This window comes from Podarcis cretensis (genome assembly GCF_951804945.1).
Source record: "Podarcis cretensis genome assembly, chromosome: 3".
Lineage (NCBI taxonomy): Eukaryota > Metazoa > Chordata > Lepidosauria > Squamata > Lacertidae > Podarcis > Podarcis cretensis.
Window position 1 is genome coordinate 92,025,535 of NC_137172.1, and position 22,811 is coordinate 92,048,345.

The 22,811-nt window shown below is 39.4% G+C and overlaps 2 protein-coding genes across 15 annotated transcripts in view; both read left to right on the top strand.

Annotated features, from left to right (window-relative positions):
* DST (dystonin) overlaps positions 1 to 22,811 on the top strand; it is a 306,444-nt gene that overhangs the window by 169,904 nt on the left and 113,729 nt on the right. For 10 of the 14 annotated variants that reach the window (XM_079970257.1, XM_079970258.1, XM_079970259.1 and 7 more), the window contains 4 exons: positions 4,755 to 4,889; positions 8,801 to 8,889; positions 9,364 to 9,499; positions 21,650 to 21,802. In XM_079970257.1, coding sequence (XP_079826383.1) covers positions 4,755 to 4,889; positions 8,801 to 8,889; positions 9,364 to 9,499; positions 21,650 to 21,802 — 513 coding nt within the window. Of the gene's footprint in view, positions 1 to 4,754; positions 4,890 to 8,800; positions 8,890 to 9,363; positions 9,500 to 10,602; positions 16,276 to 16,601; positions 16,737 to 17,663; positions 17,880 to 18,823; positions 18,971 to 19,756; positions 19,991 to 21,649; positions 21,803 to 22,811 lie in introns of all 14 variants that reach the window. The other 4 variants (XM_079970248.1, XM_079970255.1, XM_079970254.1 and 1 more) reach the window with 1 other exon arrangement.
* On the top strand, positions 223 to 4,670 carry LOC307212869 (desmoplakin-like). Its single transcript, XM_079970472.1, has one exon. The coding sequence runs from the start codon at positions 1,267 to 1,269 to the stop codon at positions 3,079 to 3,081; it is 1,815 nt and encodes a 604-aa protein (XP_079826598.1). The 5' UTR covers positions 223 to 1,266; the 3' UTR covers positions 3,082 to 4,670.

Consider the following 22,811-nt stretch of genomic DNA (forward strand, 5'->3'; position numbering starts at 1 on the left):
GGAATAAGTCAACAGTCCTATGCCGAATATGTTTCCCAGACAAGCACAGAGTTTGAGATAACGGTTGATAAGAGCAACCCTATCACAAGAATTTCAGAAATAGATAAATTGAGAGACGGCAAACTCCTCAGTTCCAGGCTTGAAGAGAATTATGAAGTGGGCTTAGGGAAGCGCCTGCATCCATTGGAGGTACATGGCACATTTGATGGCGTTTGATATTGCTTGGGTGTTGTTGTTACAACTTTCTGTTCTCCTGTAATCTTCATTGCTTTTCTGTTCTATTTCTATGTTTTCATCTTATCTGATATCGAACACTTTCTTACATCTGGCACGCATCAATCCGCATTATACCAAGACATTTGTGCAGATGCAGAAGTTGCTTGCATGTGTGGAAGCAAAAATTTCACCCACCAACACCCACCAAAAGGTTCCCCATTTGTTTAAAAGAGGGGGGCCTACATACCGAAGAGCACACTTCTCTGCAAAATGGTGTTTGCCGGATAAAAGCAGCAGGTGTCTTTACACCATGCTCTGCCCACAGTTGTCCCCACACCCTATGATTTCAACAAGACGTGAGGTGGAGGCAAAAAGTGCACTTCTAACCTTAAAAGCTCCCCATCCAACTGCCAAATGATTTTTTGTGGCCTACAGAAGTCCAAGATCTCTCTTAAGTATTGTACTGCACATACAACAGGCCTGGCTTCCTAGAATGAAAAAAGAAATTCACAAATCCAAGTTGTTCACATCCGCATTAGATTTTTTAAAGTGGTACTTGGAGCAAAAAGGTGCAGTCTCTCATTTCGCCCAAAGGAGTGACCCTGTTCAGGGTTCTCTCAGCAGTTCCCTCCAAACTGGCCATTCCACTCTTCCCACGCTGTGTTTTGTTTTTCTTTTCCAGCTGCACTCTGTATTCCATAGCTACTGAGCATGCTCTGAGCATTGTCTCCTTTGAGGGTTTGTTTGGTTTTGCCCCCTTAGGTTTTAATATATAGTGCTTCTGTGAATCTTGGGGATTTCCTGCCTTCATTCACCACCTGAGTTTGAAATTAGAAGGGTGATGATATTGCTAAGAGATAGTTTCTTTTTTTACACTTTGCTGTCATTCCATCCCATTTTCCTTCTCAAACCAAATTCCATATTGCCAAGGTTAATAAAGTTTGCTGATTCTTAGTGTTTGCTGTTCATATTCTGCATCTCTCCCCCTCTCCCTGTTTATGGGCTAGATTAATAACTTGATGCTATTTTCTAAATACAGTATCCTTCATTATGTCAAACAATTCCTATTTACAGAATCTCCAAAATGAAGATTTATCAAAGATCAGTGCCATCTTAGAGGAAAAGCAAGCCAAGGAGGTTGCTCTGATCCCCTCTGAATATGATAATATCAAATTTCAAGGTCTCCGGCATGATGTAACTGCCAAGCAGTTGATTGAAGTTAAACTTCTAGACCTGAGCACAGCTGAACAGCTTCATTCAGGAAAGAAGGCCATTGCTGAGGTTCAAAAAAATCTTGAGAATTTTTTGACTAAGCCTACTGCAATAGCTGGGTTGTATATTGAATCTAGTAAAGGGAAGGTCTCATTTGCTTCTGCAGCTAAGCAGAGAATAATTGAAAAAGCATCTGTGTTAGCACTGCTTGAAGCCCAGGCCGCCACTGGTTTTATCATTGATCCCACAGCAGGTCAGAAATACTCGGTTGATGATTCAGTTGCCAAGGGACTTGTAGATCATGAATACAAAAGCAGGCTTCTTGAGGCAGAAAAGGCAGTTTTAGGATATCTATTTTCTGGGAAAAAGCTGTCTGTTTATCAAGCAATTGAAACCAGAATCCTTGAAAGGCAGAAAGGCAAAAGTTTTATTGAAGCTCAGATAGCAAGTGGAGGTATTATTGACCCTGTGAGAAGTGTCCGTGTGTGTCCTGAAGTTGCGGTCCAACTGGGCTTGCTGAACAACACCGTTCTGAAATTTATATATGAACATTCCAGTAATAAAAAAGTCTTCCAGAATCCAAATAATAGGCAAGCCATGTATTATAATGATTTGCTGAAGCTGTGTTTACTTGATATCGGAAGCAAATGCTTCCTGCTCCCTGTTGGGGAGAGAAAAATAACCACCCCATCTGCTGAAAAAATTCATAAAATATCTGTGGTAGATATTACAACTGGAGCAGAAATGACCTCTTATGAGGCTTATAAAAAGTCCCTGATAGACAAAAGTACCTACCTCCAGCTGTCAGGGCAAGAATTTCAGTGGAAAGAATCCACATGCTTTGATCACCATGGAAATTCTTACCTTGTGCTGACAGATCTAAAAACTGGAATGCAGTTCAACATTGACGAGGCATTAACTGATGGCAAAGTTGATAGAATGCTGGTCAGTCAATACAAGGAAGGGCAAATCACAGCCAGCGAGCTTGCGGATGTTTTGTTGAGCAATTCTAAACCACAGACAGATGTCAACAGCCCCATTGCTGGTGTCTGGCTGCCCGAGACAAATGAGAGAATGCCTCTTCTGAAAGCTGCTCGCAAAAACCTAGTGGAGAGAACCACGGCACTGAGGTGCCTTGAAGCACAAGCAAGTACGGGAGGTATAATTGATCCCTTTACTGGGAAGAGATATAGTGTGGCAGAGGCCTTGCAAAGGGAGCTGATTGATGAGGCGTCTGCTAAGCACGTCCAGCAGTGTGAACTGGTCTTTACTGGGATTATTCACCCTGTAACAAAGAGTGTTCTGTCAGCCGTTGAAGCAATGAACACAAATGTCCTAGAGAAAGAAATGGGCACTCGCTGCCTAGAGTATCAACATCTGACTGGTGGATTGATAGATCCCAAGTCTCATTGCAGATTATCGATGGAAGAAGCTATTAAAAGGGGCATTATTGATGCCGTCACTGCTACAAAGATGAAAAATGACAAATTCTACTTAAAAGGTATTACGTGTCCCAAGACAAAGAAGAAATTGACGTATAAAGAAGCCCTTGATAATGCAGTTTTTGACTGCCACACAGGGCTACGATTGCTAGAAGCAGCTGAGCTCATTTCCTCAGGAATTTCTAGTCTGTATTTTTCCTCACAGTCATAATTTAACAATGGAAGTTATTAAATTGGCCTGCAGTAATTTAAACCATCTGGCTCATGGAAATGATTCCCTATGATTTAATTGGGTTGTGAAATAGGGTTCCTGGCTGATTTCTAAGCAGAACAAAGCATTTTGAGTTTGCTTATGTATAGTTTTCAGCGTACAGTAGATTTAACGTTGCTCCATGCTTGTAATTATGATGCACAATTTGATAAGAGTTAAGCACTTCTATGCCCCATTAATTTTGGTGGAAATTTAAGCTAATGCTTTAGTTTTCCTTGAAATCATTAGGACCTGAATGTACTTAAAACTATCCCTGAATTGATCCTCTATGTTGTATAAATGGTAGTAGCAGCTTGCTAACTGGGATCATTGTGGTAGCAATGTGTTGCAGAGTTGTTGTTGTTTTTGCCATTCCAGCTGCTCTTGGGAAATTTTCAGAAGTGAAACAATATGCTCTGTTGCATTTATATCAGTGTATGATGCAATACTATCCTGCAAAATAAAAAAAAAATCTAGAGTTGGAAGGGACCACAAGTGTCATCTAGTCGAACCCCCTGCAATGCAGGAATATTTTGCCCAACGTGGGGCTCAACCCATGACCCTGAGGTTAAGAGTCTCATGCTCCACTGCCTGTGCTATCTCCATTGATTCAGCCAAAGTTAAACAGGGAGCTAAGTATGTAAACCCTCCCATTGTAGTCAATAGCACTTGAATATTTGTGTAGAACTTAATATGCAATATCATAAATAGATTTGACAGGATGCTTGTTTGCCGGTGCAAAGTTTACTGTGGTGTGGGTTCTGTCATAAAGACTGGATATTCTTCTAACGGCATGTTTACATGGAAGCAAGCCTCTCTGTGTTAGGTGGCGGTTACGCCTTTGTAACAGCACAGTCCTCCCTATGTCTACTCAGAAGAAAGTCCTGCAGAATTTAATGGGTTGTAGTCCTTAAGTGGGGATAGTATTGCAGCCCAAGTTACATGGAGATAAGATTCTCAGTGACACTGGAAATTTCAGAGAAAATGATAGACTTCAGTTACATGATTATTATTTTTCTGGTTTTCCTTCTACTACATGATTCTTTACATTAAAAAACCCCACAACCATATTAAACCTGAAATCGGCAATAAAGTTGGCTACAAAATTAGTAATTTTCCTTCTCAGGAGAAACATATAAGATGCTATGTTAATTGCACAGGATTGAAGTATGTTATTGAATTTCATTGTCTTCTTCAACAACATAATAATCTAGAACTGGGTGTACATCTAATGCAAAGGCTGAGATTTAGAGTGTTTTTCCTGGCAAACCCTTGCTTAGATTTGGCTTGTACGGTGGTGGCTGGGAGGTTTCTGTAATGTGAGTTCCATCATCTATGTATATGAATGTGTTTATATGTATCATAATGGCTATCTTAGTTTTTTCAGATGTTTTGAATTAATTACTTCAATTACTTTTTTATTATTGTTTACCTTTTTTTTAAAAAAAGCATGCATAAGAATGACTGTGGTAATGGGGATAAAAAAGAAAGAAAGTAAAAATAAAGCTCATTATCTGGCATCTTCCACAATAAAATTTTTGACGGTGTAACTGTTTTTCGGGTTGGCTGTAACCTTAATATACCTACAATTTTAAATATATATATATATATTTGCAATGCACATTGTTCATCAGAAGTCAGTGGAAGAGGAGAAGAAAGAACACGTCGAAAAAGCTGGGGACTTACTGAAATGGGTTTCAAACATCACCAAGAGCCTCAGCAAAGGCGGAGGAGAAAAGTCTGAAAAAGCAGATTCTCCTAAGAAACAGGTATTAAAACACTGCTTGAGAATAGATGCTACCAGATGCATGACACAGTGTTGTTTTATCTTTAAAGTGCCAAATGTGGCACAAGAACATTTCATTGTATTCAGCTTATATTTTACTCAAAGAAAACCCATTGAACTTCCTGGACCTAAGTTAGTCACGCCTATTGATATCAATGGGTCTGCTCTGAGTAGGGCTGGCATTGGATACAACCTTCACTTTAAAGTGCTTATGAACAAATATAATTTACATACTAGTGTTTTTATTTAAATTCACCAGACTACATAACTGATACATGGGTGTTTTTTCCTGAAAGACTACATTCAAGACAAAAAGGAGAAACAGTGTTTGGACAATAATATTCCCTACTTATGATGGGAAATGATAATACCTTCATTCCTTTCCCACCAGGTGTTCCTGGCTAGTCCTCTGGATGTTAATATGGAGGTGTAATTTTTTTATAAGTTACAGGAGTTGTCAACCTTTGAGGCCCATTCAGAATTCATAGAGTGTGTACTATGGGTATGATCCATTTGGTTTTTTAATCTCTTCCAGGTCAGCACATGCTAACTCCCCCACTAAGTTCTTTTACATGGGTTCTAGGTAAAAGTTTGTCTGGTAGAATAGAAACAATCCTCTTGAATTTGCATGAGTTTACATGGGATGCTGCCCACAAAAACCTATCAGATTAAAACTTACAGTAATAGACTATATTAAAAATCACAAATCTGGTGTTTGCTAATATCACAGAAATCTGGATCCAAAGCACTGCTCTTCATATAGTTTCACAGTTTTTAGAGGATAACAGCAAAACTATCAGAGTAGACGAAGAGGTGGCACACGATTTAGTGATGGTTTTGCAGGGATCTCCTGCAGTCGGCAGCCACAAAGCTCTGTTGTTCGCATCCATCGCAAATGGCACCAGATTTTCATGGTTTAGTCAATGGCAACAGATGTGACATGTGATTTGATGGTGGTTAGGTAGGAGAAATTTAAAAACAGTTTGGAAGGGATCGTTCCCTCACTTCCTGACTCCTGTAGCCTCCCCACTTTTCCCCACTGGCCACTTCCATTTTCTTTCTTTGTCATCCCCGTTTCCCGTCTAATAAGGGGCTGAATTGAGCCTGTAGAACTAACAGAGGAAATGGGAAAGAGAATGACTCTTCTTGTTTCCTCCTTCAACTCCATTGATGTTTCAAGAGGGAACCTCATGATGAAGGGGGCAGTGAGACAGGGTGTGTATCAGATTCTTCATGGGCACAAGGGGGCATTCTCAAGGCCACTACTACCTTGGAAACTCCAGGGACCTCATAAAACCCAATGATTATAGGCCCAAATCAGATTGCTTTCCCCAATTTATTAGGGAGTATCAATCACACAATTTAAGTTTATTATATTTTACCCTACACACAGACCCCATTTCCAAATGTTACACTGTATTCAAATAAGGGGTGGAGGTGGGGGGGGGGGATATTGGAGGCTGAGTAGAACCTGAAATCTCACATCCGCCAAGCGTGTAAGAGTAAATCCCGAACCAAACCCTTGAAATCTGCAGTCAGTCCTGTACCAGCAAGTAATTTGAAGAACTTAAATGATACAATATTTTACTGGTCCCATTGCATGATGCCGAGAAACTCTTCAGTCTTTCATACTTGTGTTGTGCCTAATATAACTGGACATGCATGTGTCCACATGCATATTGAACACATGGAGAAAATGCTACACATGACATTACTCAGCGTAGTTTGTCCTTGAGTGCAAGCTGCTGCTTCCAAAAAATGCCAGGACAATCGGTGGGCAATCTAGATCTGGAACCCTGGCTGTGGGTGGAGTTTAACCTTTTGCCCCTCCTATGTTCCTGATCTTGGGGGACCCCCAGTATGTGGAATTTGCATTGGAGGAAAAGATCTCCCATTGTTACGGACAGATGTTCCCCCCCTCTGCAAATTGCAGACACATGGTGAGATCCAAATCATGGTCCCAGCATGAGGCAAAAGGTTAAATACTGCCCCCCCCCATCCACCTCACCACGGTCCCATTCTGAATTGGGCTTCCTGTCCTGGCAATTTGTGAAAGAAAAAGCTTGCAGAAAAGTACAAACTGCCTCGTAAATTGACACGTATCTTTTGGTGCATTTAATTGTATGATTTCCAGAGAAAATTAGCACCAAATAACGAAACACTTTTATATTTTCATTAGAAAAGCCCTTGCTTGTAGTTTTTTATAGATACAAAAAAGCCACTTACTGAAATCCGCCTCATCGTCATAACGTACAGTGACTAAGAAGCAGTTTTAAATCCCTGGGTTTGCATTCCCTCTTCACCATGAGGTTAAAATGGGCTATCTGTATCACACGGCAATCTTTTTCTTTCTGTCTAGTTCCTGTAAATTGTGGCTTACCCAGTATGCTAAATAGCAATTGTAAGGGGAGTATCTTGAATATCCGTATCCATTGTAGGATAGAGAAGCTCCAAGGTGCAGAGATTGTGTGCACCAGCAGAACATTTTCACGTGACTTCTGTGAGCAGTTATTGGGTGGTGCTCACAATGATTAAGACTTCCTTCTTCCGGTACTCAGAACAATTTTGGAATTATTACAACAAAGTGACTGTTGCATTTTAATTTAGTATATGAAAGCATGGTTCCATGCCCTGTATCCATATACTATGTACCCCATGTAGCACTTTCAAGAAAAATCTGAAATAGACTAGACCAGAATTGATCTGATTAGTTTCACTTCTGTCAGTTCTATGGAATAAGAGAAAGCAGGGATACACTTAAGAGTTGGGAACCCTCATGGTTGAAAAGTGTTGGGTGTGTGTATAAGGCTCATCCACATTTTCAGCTCTGGTTAGAGTTGGCAATCTATAACTTTTATCCTTGATTTATGAAGAGTTGCATTTAATATTGTTTGAGAACTCCTGGTTTGGAAATACTTGAGAATAAAAGATCAGTATCCTGGGTAACTATACCATTCACACAAAATCCACAAAGGAAGTTAAGTGAAGTAGTTGATTTAACTTATTAAAATACTGAAAACGATAGCTTTGAAATTGCATAGACCTCTTTGGTTGCAAGACATCCTGTGAGGGAGTAACGTCAGAGCATTTGACTTCACACATCAAGGCTGTTCTTAATCTAGTAGTTGATTATTTACAAACTGTCTAAAACAACTTGGGGAGCATTTGGTCCTCCATATGTTCCTGAACTACAACCTCCAGTATCCCTGGCCATTAGCCATTCCTACTGGAGCTGATGGGAGTTGTAGTGCAGCAACATCTCGTTGGAAGCAAAGACCAGAACAGTTTAGACAAACGTTTTGAAGAAGGTCACCTAACAAATGTTTTTAATAGTGGGTGTCCGTATTTATACCTGAAATTAATTATGGTTCTCGTGTTCCCAGTAATCTATAAACACAACCTTAGTGTTTCATAACCAAGCATGTATTTATGGCTCATTAATAAGGGACAAGTTGGCTAAAAATGGATTTGCAATATAGGCTATTGCTGTTATTAAAGATACATTGGGTTGTACCTGATGCTGCTGCTCAAAAGACTTCCCTTGTACAATAGCCTATTTTTTTTTATCCTGTATTTTCATACTGTGAACTGCCCAGATATCTGTGGATGAAGGGTGGTATACAAAAGAATAGTCTTGCCACCCCCTCTCCCCTGCAACTCCCTGTGCACCCTCAAAATCTGTTTCAGAGGGTTGGGGGACCATGCAAGGTGAGGAACGGGAAGTCTCCTTGCACAAGCAGAAGACTGTTCATACATCTCTGGATACCACCCATTATGCCCTTGATATTGTTCCTGAAATGCTCACTCCTTTTTCACCTTTTTGCTTTACCCCTGCCCCCTTTTTAAATTTATTTCTAGAATGGAGTTGTGAACATATTTTCCTCCTTTTTTCAGATATCTTCTGACGAATTGTTAACCAAGAAAGAACAGATATCAGAAGCTTTGCAAACAACGCAGACGTTTTTAGCAAAACATGGTGATAAGTAGGTTCATTGTGATGATTGCACTTTAAAATTAGTCGTGCCCTTTCAGAATTTGTGTTGAGGACAAGTTTCAGCCATTTCTTATATAAAATCAGTGTGCAGGCAGCAGATATCCTCTAGTTTCAGGAGTTCTTATATGAAATCTGAAACAATGGGGTGTGGGTAGGTACTGCCCCTTCTACCTTATAAATGGTACCTTACTTAATTGAACTAAAGCAGTTTGCATTAATTAATGGTGGTACTAATAATTGCACTGCTTTTTACCAGTGTATCCCTGGGAATAACTGCCCATATGACCCACCACCACTGCCAAGTTATCAGCTTACAAAGCAAACCTTGTCTCCAGGTCTGCTGGAACATGTCTTCATAGCATGATGCTGAATTCCACCCTGTATGTTTATTTCTTGAGAGAACAACTAATGTTTAGAAATTGTTAGCACTTCCATTCACATCTTCTATTCCCCCTCCCAAAAGAATGACAGATGAAGAGAAAAATGAAATGGAAAACCACGTGAGGTCCTTGCAAGAAGGTTATAAACTGTTGTCCAATGAAGATTTGAAGCAGTTGCAGCAGGAACAAGATGCAGATAATGAAAACGTGGATGAAAAGGTAGTCAACAGTTTGAGTTATGTTGCTGGCTATAGTATATATGCTTTTCTGAATCTGATCCATTGCATGGTTTTGGAATTCTGTATGAATACTAAAAACAAAAACCTGCACCGAATTGTGTGTATCACACAAACAAAATCAGAACTAAAAGAATGACAGCTTTCGATCGGTTTGTGGAATTAGAATTATAGCTGAATGTCTATAAATGGACAAGTGGAAAGTTGTATATGAACAGGCTTTTATACCTTGTGTCTTGCATGAACTAAGAGCATAGAATCATACATCACTTAACCCTTCTTTTTAAAAGCCATACTTTGAATTCTGTCAAACGTCTGTACTTCAGAAACACCACGTGGAAGTTCCATAGCCTCTCTACTCTTCTATATGCTCTCCGATAAGTATTTCAGGAAGTATGCCATATTTCCGAAGTTCATTAAATTTCAACTGGGTACATCATTTGGAGTTTATAGTCACATTAACTATGAGATAATACTTTAAGATCTATTACATTTGACACTGCCTTTGGAAGGCATTACAAAATGCCTGAGAGTATATGCAAAGGAAGACTATTCTGCACATACTTCTTAAATGTTGTTCCTAATGGATGACTTTTAATACAACACAGTTGCAGTGCATTTAAGTAGCTACAATACTTGATCCTTATGTGTTTGGGTGTCTATGTAAAAGTGCTGTATGCTGTAAACATGAATAGCATGTGTGTTTTTGTACCACATACTGTTTCCTCAATATATGCTAACTTCTCACAAAGCACATAGATAGCATGACAGTTTGCCTTTCAGGTACGTGTCTTTTTTGCTCACTATGCGATCATCTACTATTTTATCTTCCACTAACCCTCTTGATGTATACAGAGCATAGGCTTTTGGTTTACCGATGCATGTTGTGTTTCAATCTTTTATCACACCGTGTGCTGTTGAATCACTGACATCACTTCTGCATTGAACTGCTAACATTCACAGTTTGGGTGGAACTCTGGTAAGTAAGTGACTTTATATTGTACATATATCATATTAAAATTCAAAGTATTAATCATTTACCATTCATAAAATGCTGACAATTCATATTTTTATACTCACTTTTAGGAGGATAAAGTCATAGCTGGCATTATTGATCAAACAACTGGAGAGATGTTTTCAGTCTTGCAGTCAATTTATAAAGGCCTCATTGACTATGGCACTGGAATTCAGTTGCTTCAGAGCCAGCTCATTTTATCAGATATAATTTCACCAGTCCTGGGAAGAAGTTTTGACCTTGAAGAAGCCAAAGCCCATGAACTTGTCGATGACCAAGCTGTATTGCAACTACAAGGTTTACAGAATGCTAAAATGGTCATTTCAGAACTGCAATCAGCAGCACTTCCAGTTGTAGCTGCTTTGGAACAGGGTTTAATTTCAGAACCTCTTGCTATTAAAATTCTTGAGATTCAGCTTTCCAGAGGACACCTAATGATACCAGCCACGGGAGAACAGCTGACTTTGCACAGAGCTTTTCAGAAGAATCTGATCTCTGCAGCATTATACACTAAACTCCTGGAAAGACGTGACATAAGCAAAGACCTTATTGACCCTAACACTGCAGAGAAGATAACCCTTGAGGAATTGCTTGAAAGATCTGTAGTACATAGAGAAACAGGCTTGAGGCTCTTGCCTGTGACCCCTCAAGAAAGAGGCAAAATAACACTAAAATGTGGAAGGAAGATAACTATTCTGAGAGCAGCTCATGAAGGACTCATAGAGAGGGAGACCATGTTCAGGCTCTTAGGTGCCCAGCTGCTTTCTGGCGGCATAATTCATCCTGATACAGGACACAGAATGACTGTTGAAGAAGCAATGAGAGAAGGGGTTATTGACCAGGATGCTGCTTGTGCTATTTTGACTCATCAGCTTCAGACAGGTGGGATCTTGTGTCCAAATTCATCAAAACGTTTGTCTGTAGATGAAGCTGTGCAGTGCAACCTGATCTCTTCTAGTAGTGCCTTGCTGGTACTACAGGCACAACGAGGCTTCATTGGACTCATCTGGCCACATAGTGGGGAAATATTTCCTGTATCTACATCTTTGCATCAAGGCATGATCACTAATGAGCAGGCCTGCAAAATTCTAAAGGGGCGGCAAAAAATAGCAGCACTCTATATTCCAGAAACATGTGAAGTGATCAGCCTGGATGATGCAGCCCAGCAGGGAGTCATAGAAAGCAACACTTCATCAATTTTGAACAGTGTTACCCTACCTGATGAAATGCCTAATGTGGAAGATATACCATTGCCTTTGAAAAAAGCGGCAAGATGGCTCTCGTCTTGTGAACTCCAGGCATCCAACCAACATGCTGATGGAAAGGATGTAAACACTTCTGACACCAGTGAGCCCATACCTTGCCACTCGGAACAAACTCAAAAGCTATTCATGTCTTACCTAATGATAAATAGTTGTATGGATGCGAACACCGGTCAGAGGCTTTTGTTGCATTGTGGTGACTTAAATGAAACAGTCAGCCTGTTAATGGGTGGCAGTCGTTCTGAAAATAATACAAATGAGACTGAGGGGCAATTGTGTTTAAACACAAAAGCACAACATATTGAGCAACAGCCCAAAGGGGCAATGTTTAGTGATATCACTAGCAATGTTTCAGAACAAGATACAAGTATTCAAAATATATCCAGCAGCAATAAGAGGGAGGCATTTTGTAAAGATCACCAGAATGACATAGTCTCAGGGAGAAATGGTTTTCATATTGTGGCTCGTGCTTCAGAGCAGTCAGAATGTGTCACGAATAGATCTGGAAAGGAAATCAATCCAGGTCAAAATCTTGAAAAAGAAAATGCACTTGAAAGTTTACTGAAACTTCCAGAACAAATGCCAGTGGAAGTGTATGAAAATTTAACTGACCAAGCAAACGCTGAAAATGCTGAAATGAAAACATCTGTTTCAAACTGTTCACAAGGACACCTTCCTCCAATAGTAAATGAAGATAACATTTGCATAGTAGAGTGGGAGAACATTAAGGGGAGTGAAAACGACTCCCCAGGCATCTTCAGTAGTGTTTTGGATGCAAATTATTCTTCAGCTATTAAGAAAGATGAGAAAGCTCAAGCAAGCACTAATGTTTCACATCTCATGGACAACAGCCTGCAAAAATGCATGCCTCAGGTTTTGCAGATTGAAGAAGGCATTATGCTAATGAAGAACAATGGGGTGAAAGATGAGGTAAAAGATGACTTTCAGGATAGTTTATACACTAGTATAGAACCTGACCAAAAATGTTTAAATGAACTCACTAAGAAAGAATTAGAGACTTGTAATGAGAGTGGAGTATTGCAAGCGGAAACGAATGTCACCCCAATATTGCATAACAATGATGATAGGAATGGCAAGTTGCCATTAGAAGACCACTCCATAATGCATGGTGCATGTCTTCATATGAATGATAGGCCACCACGAGAAGACATTACAGATAGCTATGGCAATTCACAATTGGAAGACCATGCTAATAAATTTGCTGGCTGTCTATTGGAAAACTACACCAGCATACAAGATGCATTACCATTGGAAACTAGAGTGCATACACATGACAGTCAGTTACTGGAAGATTGCACCAAAAACTATAGCATGTCAGTCCTAGAAAATACTTCTAATGGTGATTCCCTCCTGGAAGACACTGTAAATTTGATCCGTGGATTATTACAGGAAGAACAGACTGAAAGTGGGCAACCTGTAGAAAATCAGATGAATATCAGTGATGGAGAACAACCCATAGATAAGGCCAATATATGTAGTGTATCTTTGCTTGATGACCATACCAGTTCTGATGGCATTGCACTGTTGGAATATCATACTGTAGATAAATATATTGGACCAATTCAGAGAAACGGTGCTATTACTCATGCTGGATGTCCACTCAAGGATTCCATTGATACAAATGCTGGGGTCCCAGTAGAAGTCACTACTGACACTCTTGATGGATCATCCATTAAAATCAATACTGATAGTGAGTCCACATCACCTCTGGAAGTCAGTACTAGTATGAAGCATGATGAACCACCTGTGAATGACAGCAAGTCAACATTTGAATGTGGCTCGCTAGTTCTGGAAGGCAATAACAGCAAGCAATCTGAGCTGTTGCCCAAAAGAGAACATGGTACTCAGTCAGAAGATCCTTGTGATCCAACTCAACATAAAGATTGCAGTGAAGCCTGTGATGCTCCACAAATTGATCATAACAATGGTACAGTTTATAGCTCAGACAGAATAAACAAGGGTGACTCCTCTGTTGCTAAAGAAGATGCTACTCCAGAGCTCATCCACAGTGCAGTAGCTATCAATGGAGTAGCAGATAAGCTGCAAGAAAAAGCAAAATCTTCCACGGGCAACCTAAGTAAGGAAGAAGAATGCATTCTGTGCTTTAGTGAAACAAGTGACTCTGATACACTTGAAATTATAAATATGGCAGCATTCAATGCAAGGCTACTAGGCACAATTCTAGAAGACAAGGCAGAAAGCAGTAGAGATATAGAAGATAATGGTCAGAAAAAAGAAAGGGAAGAAAGTAAAGAGATTGACAGCTCCCTGGAAAAGTTGGATGAAGCTAAAATGCAAAGAGGTGAGCACAAGGGCATTAAAATGAAAGAAGATGACTCTGAGAGTGAACATGAAAGCATATGTATGGATGACAGTGATGATGATGGCAGTGGCAATAGTGATGATAATGGCAGTAGCGATAATGGTGACAGTGGGGATGATTTTGAAGGTTATGATTATGTGGATTTTGATTATGATACTTATGATGAGACAGATTATGAAGATGAAGAGGTATTGGAAATGCATTACTCTCAGTGCCATGATAAAAACATTGGGATCCAGGTGTCTGCACTTTCAGAGGCAACAGGAAACAATGGTTTACAGTGCCCTGAAAGCTACAGTGCTGATGAATATCAAAATTTAGCTGATGTTGTTAAAGAAAACATTCAGGACCTACCATGTAAAAGTAAAGAGGGAAGCCAGCAAGAAACAGAACAGGCTTCTGACCCTTTCATGCAAGACAACCTTGCATTACAGAACAGTCAAACCTCCCAATTAAGCATAAGCAATGGTGCAACATCAGAAGACGCAATTGGAACAGAAAATATTAGTGCCAAGTCTGATATACCTTCTCAAAGAAACTTACATGCTGAACACAGGGAAGCTAAAATTCTTCATGATATATCAATGCCATGTTTGAATTGTGAGAAAAGACAAGAAGTAGATAATGGAAAACAAGCATCTACCAGTATGCCACATAGTCAAGTAGAAATTGGTGCACTGAAACAAAATAAAAATGGAGTGTGCATTCTGAAGGAAGATCATATCCAGGAATCAAGTGGAAGCCTTAGGGAGCCTTATTCATCAGTTATTAAAAATGGTTATGAAATTACTGCCTCATATGATGAAAAAATAAGTATTGCTCAAACTTCAAATAAGCCCACATTGGTTACAGACTCCAATGACATTGCTAAAGATGAATCAGTGCACTATGTAGAGGGGTTTGACCTCTCTACTTATTTAAAGCAAAGTGCGAAAGATATAATGGCCAAGGATATCTTAGCAATGAGAGAGAATGGTTCATCTTACCTAAAAGAAGGTGAAAGAGACAGTGAAGAGAATAGAGAGGAGCTAGTGGTATCAAGAAGTGGAAACTGCGAGGGAAAACAGCACCTAAAAGAATTGCACCCCAAACAACAGCTGTTTCCTTCATCAGTTGTATCAGAACCCACAAGAGATAAAGTTAGCAGAGAGGCTAGTGCTCATTCCAAGGTGTATCATGATGAAAGCTACAAATGTGATTTCAACAATATGGAGCGTGTTGAAGCTATTGGAAAAGTAGGGAGCAAGGCTGATGAAACAGCTTCTGGAGAAGATACATGTGTAATTGGATCTTCTTCTAGTACTTTAGACACCAGAGATGATAGCCAGAATAGCTATGAGCAGAAAGCACATGAAGCAGAGGTCACTCAAAACAGTAGTTTGGGGAAGCCTACTGAAGATGACATTCTAGACCATGAGCCTACTTTCTATCAAAATGGCATCCAGATAAAAATGCAGCAATCACTAAAAGATGTGATGCTTTCTAATTCTGCCCCAGTCAATGATCAGGAAGTTGTTTTTCCTGAAGTGCCTCCCACATTACCTGAAAGCTTAACAAAAATACTTAAAGGAAATATAAAAGATGTTTACTGCAAGCAGGAAGAGGAACCTTTAAGTTATATTGGCACAAAAGCTTTAATGCAAAATTTACTTAAAATGGTTGATAGCACACACTGGGAAAACGAGGACCCTGCCAAATCTGCTGTCCAACATAGAAGTGAGGATACTAGAAGTGCCTCAATGGCTGCTTCGTTGTGCATACATGCAAACGAACCTAATTCTAACCCACCTATTTGGCTTGATAATAGAAGTCCTGATCTCCTCCTCGATATACTGAAACAAGACCACTGCAGTCAAAGAAATGAGAACACCCGTGAGACAAGGGACATGAAGGCCCAGACAGAAAGAGAGCAGCAGAAAAACGCTTCTCAGCATGACCATGCCTTTCCCATCTCAAGAGAAACTACAAGTTCATCAGGATTAAAAGCAGAAACTGCTGGAGAGAGTACTGAAGCATTCAGTAAGGCTCTTGGTTCGAAAGGATACCCTCAGCCCGAGAAGCCATACCAGCAACCAAAAAGCTTCTCTGAAACCTTGGAAACAGAGGACTCTGGACCAAGACCTGATTCAAAGAGCATGGTGAGTAGCAACTTACAATTTTTGTCTTAAGTAAAGACACATAAAACAAATGAAAAATTTATTTAGTTCATTTTGGTGCTTTTGCTTGTTAGCATAATCAAAACATGGCACCTATATTACCAGTATGCACTGAATCACCTATCGCAAGGAATTGAATGTCCTCTGGTTAACATCATAGTAGAATCACAGATGAACATTTAAATTGCATCTCCAGGCATTTTTTTTTTTAAAAAAACCCACACATCGTCCTTTTTGTTTTTAAAAGTGATTTCCTGCTACTGTGTTGATAAGTTCTAGTTACACTAAAATGACAATAATATTTTCAGCAGCAATGCTCTTGGTACTTAGAGAATATGAGGAGACATTTGACAGTGGTTCAAGATATGAAATTTCTCTTGGATGACCTGCAGCCCATCAGCAATGACCTGGAAGACCTAAAAATACAACTTGAGCAGTTAGAGGTAAGCTTCTTATCTGTAGAGAGAAAGCGAGGTTAAATAGTGAGGTCAGATGTCATTAGTACTAAGTCTCTATATGCTGATCTTCCATGCAAAATAATATAGTCAAAGTAGCTCATAAGACCCTCAAAACACAAGTCATCAGAATAAGAGTATAGTTAAATATGTATTATCTTTCATAAATATGCTAAATCTATTTGACAAATCATAAAAAATATACTTAACATTAGCCAGTGATCACCACCCCACATTTCTCTCACCCAAAGGCACAGAAATGTGCACCCATTTGTCATCTAATACAAATCAATGGAACGGCACACTCTTGAGTCCTTTCCCCACCGATCCCATTTACGGGCTTGGGCTACACATTACACTCTCTCCATGGGTGATTCTCTCTCTATGGTGCATGCATTTTGTAGTCCATTCCTGCTAATTTGTAGGAGGAAGAGAGCATGATGAGCCTGGCCACAATGTCTAAAGTTAAGGTATCCCTGGATAGATGCATGCTGAGATGAAGGAAAGGGGTGGTGCAGCAGTGGTTGGAGGAAGAGCTATTGCCATAGTATAGAAAATTATATGAGCAGTGTGGCAGGTGAGTGGGGAATGAGAGATAGCAAAATAAAGAGATGTGTATCTTGGGTTCTAGGGTTAATTTATCTCATTTGTGTGGCCATTTCCCAAGCTTCCCAGGGCAATTTTAGGTGGGGTGACCCCATTTTATTCTTGCATCAGCCCTGTGAGGTGGCTAGTGACTTGCTGAGTGCCCATGAACATCATGACTGGGTGGGGATTTCAGGTCTCCCAGCCATCTCTAGGACTAATGGTACTCTCCATAAAATGCAACGGTTTTTTTTCTGTCTTGCACGCAGTGCTACTAATTTTAGGCAAGACCTTAATGCACCTCATCTGTATTTATTTATTTTTTTGTAGTCATTTGAATCAGGGCTTGCTGGCTTTGCTGTTACTCTGCGAAAAGATATGAAGTTAGCAGAAGAGTTTCTAAAATTTCAGCACAAGGATGTTCCCAGAGCACAGCTTGTGGATCTAAAAGAAAGCTATGAATGTTTGGAGAAGGATTTCTTTGGGGTCTGCGAAATGTCTTCAAATCGAGCAAAGCAAATCGTCTTGGCAGTAGACTCTGAAATGGTAGGTTCATAGCCCACATCTATTTTACTTCTACAGATTTTTAACCTATCCAACTCCAAACTTAGATTTAGTTCAACCATTTTAAACAAAACCAAGTGTAAAATGCAAATAAGTATTGTAAAATGGTTTTGCATACGTGGTGACAAATTTATTGCCTGATGCTAGCTAGCTGGAACCCATGCTCTAAAAGTTTGTTCACAATGAATGGTCACTTGCAGCACAATCCTGTGCATGCGTCTGTGTTCATTGGGGCTTATTTGTAGGAAAGTGTGTGTAGGATTGCAGATGCCTTCTGAATCACAGTGAATACAAAAACTTGTGTATCCTTTGATTACTTGAACATCAAATGATGATGTGCATGTGTGATTCGGTGATCATAGATCAGCACCACAGACAAGAGCTTTCTCAAACAATTCATTTTAATGTTTTCATGATCAGTTGTGTATCCATTGATTGTGGCGGTGGTGGTAGTAGTAGTAGACTTATAACCCACCCTGCACTAAATGGTCTCAGAGCATGTTACAAAAATACCAACTTAAATTGATAAGCAAGTGTACATGAACTTCTTCTTAGTCTCATTATTTAGTGAGTTTTGAAAGAAAAGGAGTTCCATTATTGTGAAATGGTAACTGGGATTGGAAAGAATGTGCTAAAGAATGTGTCCTAAAGAATTTTTGTTAGATAAGTGATATAAACCCTTTTGCCCATTGTTGAAGTGTCAGAATTAAATAGACTTTGCGTATGCAAATGGTATCGTCAGCAAAGTGTTCTTGTAGATCTAAAATATGCCACATGCATTGTGGAAAAAGTATCTCCTTATTTTTCCAATTATGTCAGTAGCTTTGTTTCACTGTCAGCTAACTGAAATCTTTTGGTTTGGTTTTCATTTTAATTTGGTTTAGATCTGTCGTCAGATAAATATCTTATTTGAACTTCTTTTCTAGGCTAAACTTTCAGTTCTTCATCAGGAACATCTAGTCAAGCTTCAGGAGTTTGCAGGTTGGATTGAGGAGAAGAGTGAAATAATGAATAATCTCAAAGTGGATACATGTGATATAGAAGATGTGAAGCAAAGGTTTCAGTTAATCAAGGCATGTATCACTTGGTGCCTAATATGTCAGTGACTGTTAACTTCTAGATATGATGTTTTCTAGGTGATCTCCACTCTGATTCAGTACTAGTTACCTACATGTTCAAAAGTAGTGATAGTTTGGGTCATTATTGTTAGTTTGGATAGGCAGTCAGGATTTGTGCAAGTAACACTCCTATAGTTTTAACAGTTTTAACCTTGAGGTTGGTGCTAGGCTCAACATCAGAAAATGCTGTCAGTAAGTTTATGTTTTAATTCATTATTAGTTACATATTTTGCATATATGTCCACCAAGACTGTAGCAAACACAGCCTCAGTGTAATTCCCTTCAGTGCAATGATCAAAAATAAATGGTGGTCTCAGCAGAAGACTTGAACAACAACTTCTGCTGACACAATGGAGTTTTCCTCCTCTCCTTCCCAACATTACACTTAACATTATGTAGATCTGATGTTGCAAGCCAATGAATTTGAGGAAGGCTCAACAAACCTAAACGTCTAGTAGTATTCTTTAATAGACTGGATTATGAACTGATAGAGTGAATTCCATATCAGATATTTGAATGATTTAAAAAAATCAGTGAGTGAGCTTAACCTTTTATCAAATGATAGGGCAGGCTTCCTCAATCTGGTGGCCTCTAGATGATTTGTAACAATTCCTATTGGCCCAATAACCAGGCTGACTGAGGCTTATGGAAGCTGCATGCCAAAACATCTTGAGAGCACCAGGTTGGGAAAAGCTGTTGCAGGGTTTTTTATGCTAACTATTTTTATTACTTAATTTGCAGGACCTGGAAAAAGAGCTTGAATGTACAAAAATGCAGTTGGAATCCACAGCACTTGATATTCAGTTCTTCATTTCTGAGCATGCCCAAGATCTTTCCCCAAACCAAAGCAAGCAGCTCTTGAGGCTCTTAAATACCACACAGAAGCGCTTCCAGGAAATGCAAGAGACAATAAGATCCCAAGTCAACCATTTTGAAACTCTCTTACAGACAGAACAAGTTCTTGTTGACCAGAAGGTTTGCTTCTGTGTGTGATTGTGTGCTTAGCATGACACTGAACCCAAGTGGAGACGTGACAAAATGTTGAAGTGCAGAAATTGTACTCTATCTGGGATCGAAAGCAAAAGAATACAGTGTGCCTATCCTTCAGAATTCTAGAGCCACATGATAAATGTTTGAGGGACCAGTTGTGTGCTTCCTTCAACAGCAAGTTTTGTTTCAACAGCAATATATAGAAATGATAAAATGCTTTACCCAACAGTGGGTAATGATTTGACTTTTACTTTAAAGTTGAGTCATAAACAAACTAATAAAGCTGAGGCAGCAGACCTAGGACTTCACATTAGACTTTGGGTGTCTGTTGAAGAAGGATGCTTTGTCATCTAGTTCAGGAATCTAACCAGCTCCCTGTCCCAGGAAGCAACAATGGATGCTTCTGTGATTTGGGGAAATCACTCTGCGACTTGCATGCTGCCCTTTTGTAGGTGAAATAGCCACAGGTGCTTTTTCTGCATCTTGAGGGCCTTCTAAGAGGTCTGATCACTCTAGCACAGGTGTGGGGATCTTTGGCCTCCAGATATTGATGAATAATAATAATAAATTTTATTTATATCCCGCCCTCCCCAGCTGAAGCCGGGCTCAGGGCGGCTAACAACAATCAAATAATCAAACAATCAAATAATCAAACATTCTAAAAACATTTCATTATAAAAATTAATTAAAATCAAATTAATGGCAACCGTTAAGCAAAATTATGTGCAGGTTGCCAGAACTAAAACTGCTGGAGTCCAGCAACATCTGGAGGGCCAAAGGTTCCCCACATCTGTTCTAGTGTATGGAAGGTAATGTACTCAAGAGCACTGGGAATTTGTCAGCAGTAGGGCTAACAGGGAAAAAGAAGAAGCAGAGTTCTACAGCAAGAGCTGTTTGACAGTGGAACAAACTCCCTTGAGAGGTTGTGGACTCTCCTTCCTTGGAGGTTTTTAAACAGAGGTTGATTGGCTATCTGTCCTGGACCCTTTAGTTGAGATTCCTGCAGGGGCAGGGGGTAGGACTAGATGTCCCTTGTGGTCCCTTCCAAACTCTATGATTTTATTAGTCTGCAAGCACTGAACAAGATTAACTTTGAAGGACAATTTCTTTTTTAATCAGTTGAGGAAGAAGGGAGAGTCTTCAGGCCAGGAAATGCAGGATTTAAAAAATATGCTTAATAGGGATGAAAGTACTGTTAAGAACAATGAGTGCCATTGCATGTCTGCTTCTGTATTGCTTAAAACACAATAGCATTTTATATGCGGGTAATATTACATGTACCAACTGATCTAACACATAGTTTTTGACTAACCTTTGTTTTGCCATCCCCTTTTCAGAATTAATACCTGTCTGTTACAGGTTTCAAGCCATTCAGAGATTTGGATTTTCACACGCATAATGCATGGCCAGACTTCTGCTGGGCGGTTCCATCCAAAACCTGGTCTCTTTACTTACAGCATTTGTGAGGTTTATCTCATACCTTCTATATTCAGCTTCTTTAAACTGTGTGCAGCTGCTATCATGTTTACAGCATACTCTCAGAAATAGTGTCTGGTGAAAGCTTTGAAATTTGGTTGTTTGAACATTAACCTCTAAGAGAGCCTCTGAGCATTTCTATTCAGGTTTCTTCTTATTCTAAATTAGGACTTGGCAGACCAGCACCAGGATTTCACAGAAAAATTACAGGATATATGTGACCTTCTCACACAGACAGAAAACCAGCTGATCGGCCACAAAGAAGCACTTGCTATTGAAGATACCAAGGCAGAGTTGCAGCAATACCAGATCAAGCAAGAGGTACAATGCTTGACTAATCGGCAGCAGCAGAGCCAGGCTGCAATCCTTACAAATCACGTTGGAGTTACTTGTAAATATTTCTGAGTAAATTGCGCTTGGGAGCATTTTGCAAGCCCTGTAAATATATTTTGGACTAGCTGTTTGCATCTCACCCAAAGTCCAGTTGAATTTATAGTGTGAAAGTTGGTGGGTCATCAATGAGGTGCTAGCAATATCCCTTGTGTACCCTTCCAGCAGTGCCCCTTATGTAGCCTGCACAAACATCTTGGAATGGCTCTCAGGAATGTGGGGTAAAATGAATCCACTGAACAGCAATGCAGTAAAAGAGGAGAGCTAAAATCATCCCTAGTTTAGAGGTTTGTTAGTATGCTTATGCAAAACTGTTAGATATCGCCCTTCATTTCTTCAAGTCCAAAGCAGGAAAATGAGTTAAAAGCACCAAACCAGCCAAAAAAGCAATGTTACTGCAAAAACCCTACAACTTTATTTATTCGTTTTTATTTATTTAACAAGATTTCTATACCACCTTATCAGCAAAAATCGAAGTGGCTCACAAAAAACATTAATTAAAACATACTAACGAAACATACTAAACATACTAACAAAATCAAACTTTAAAAGTTGACACCAAATTTATCAAAATACAGTCAGCGGCTTTAAAACAAGTATGCATGGATTTTTTTAAAAAAACCCTTTGTGTCTGTTAAAAAAAATTACTTAAAAAACGTAAACAAGTAGTTCCAGTCAATATTCTCAGACTCTGTAAAGAAGTACCAATGCATGCAATTTTTTGTTTATGCCAGTAAACGGTTCAGGCGAATGTTCACTGCTTAAGTGATACAAGGAGTTGATTCATTTAGTCATTTACTTATTTATTTGGAATTCTTTTTTGCCCTCTCAGTTAAACAACCATCACGGCAAGCTTGCAAGTGATTGAAATAACAATTCCTTACACAACCCATCAGCTTCATGTCCCTTAGATGGAGTCAGAGTTTGCTTCCTTTCTGAG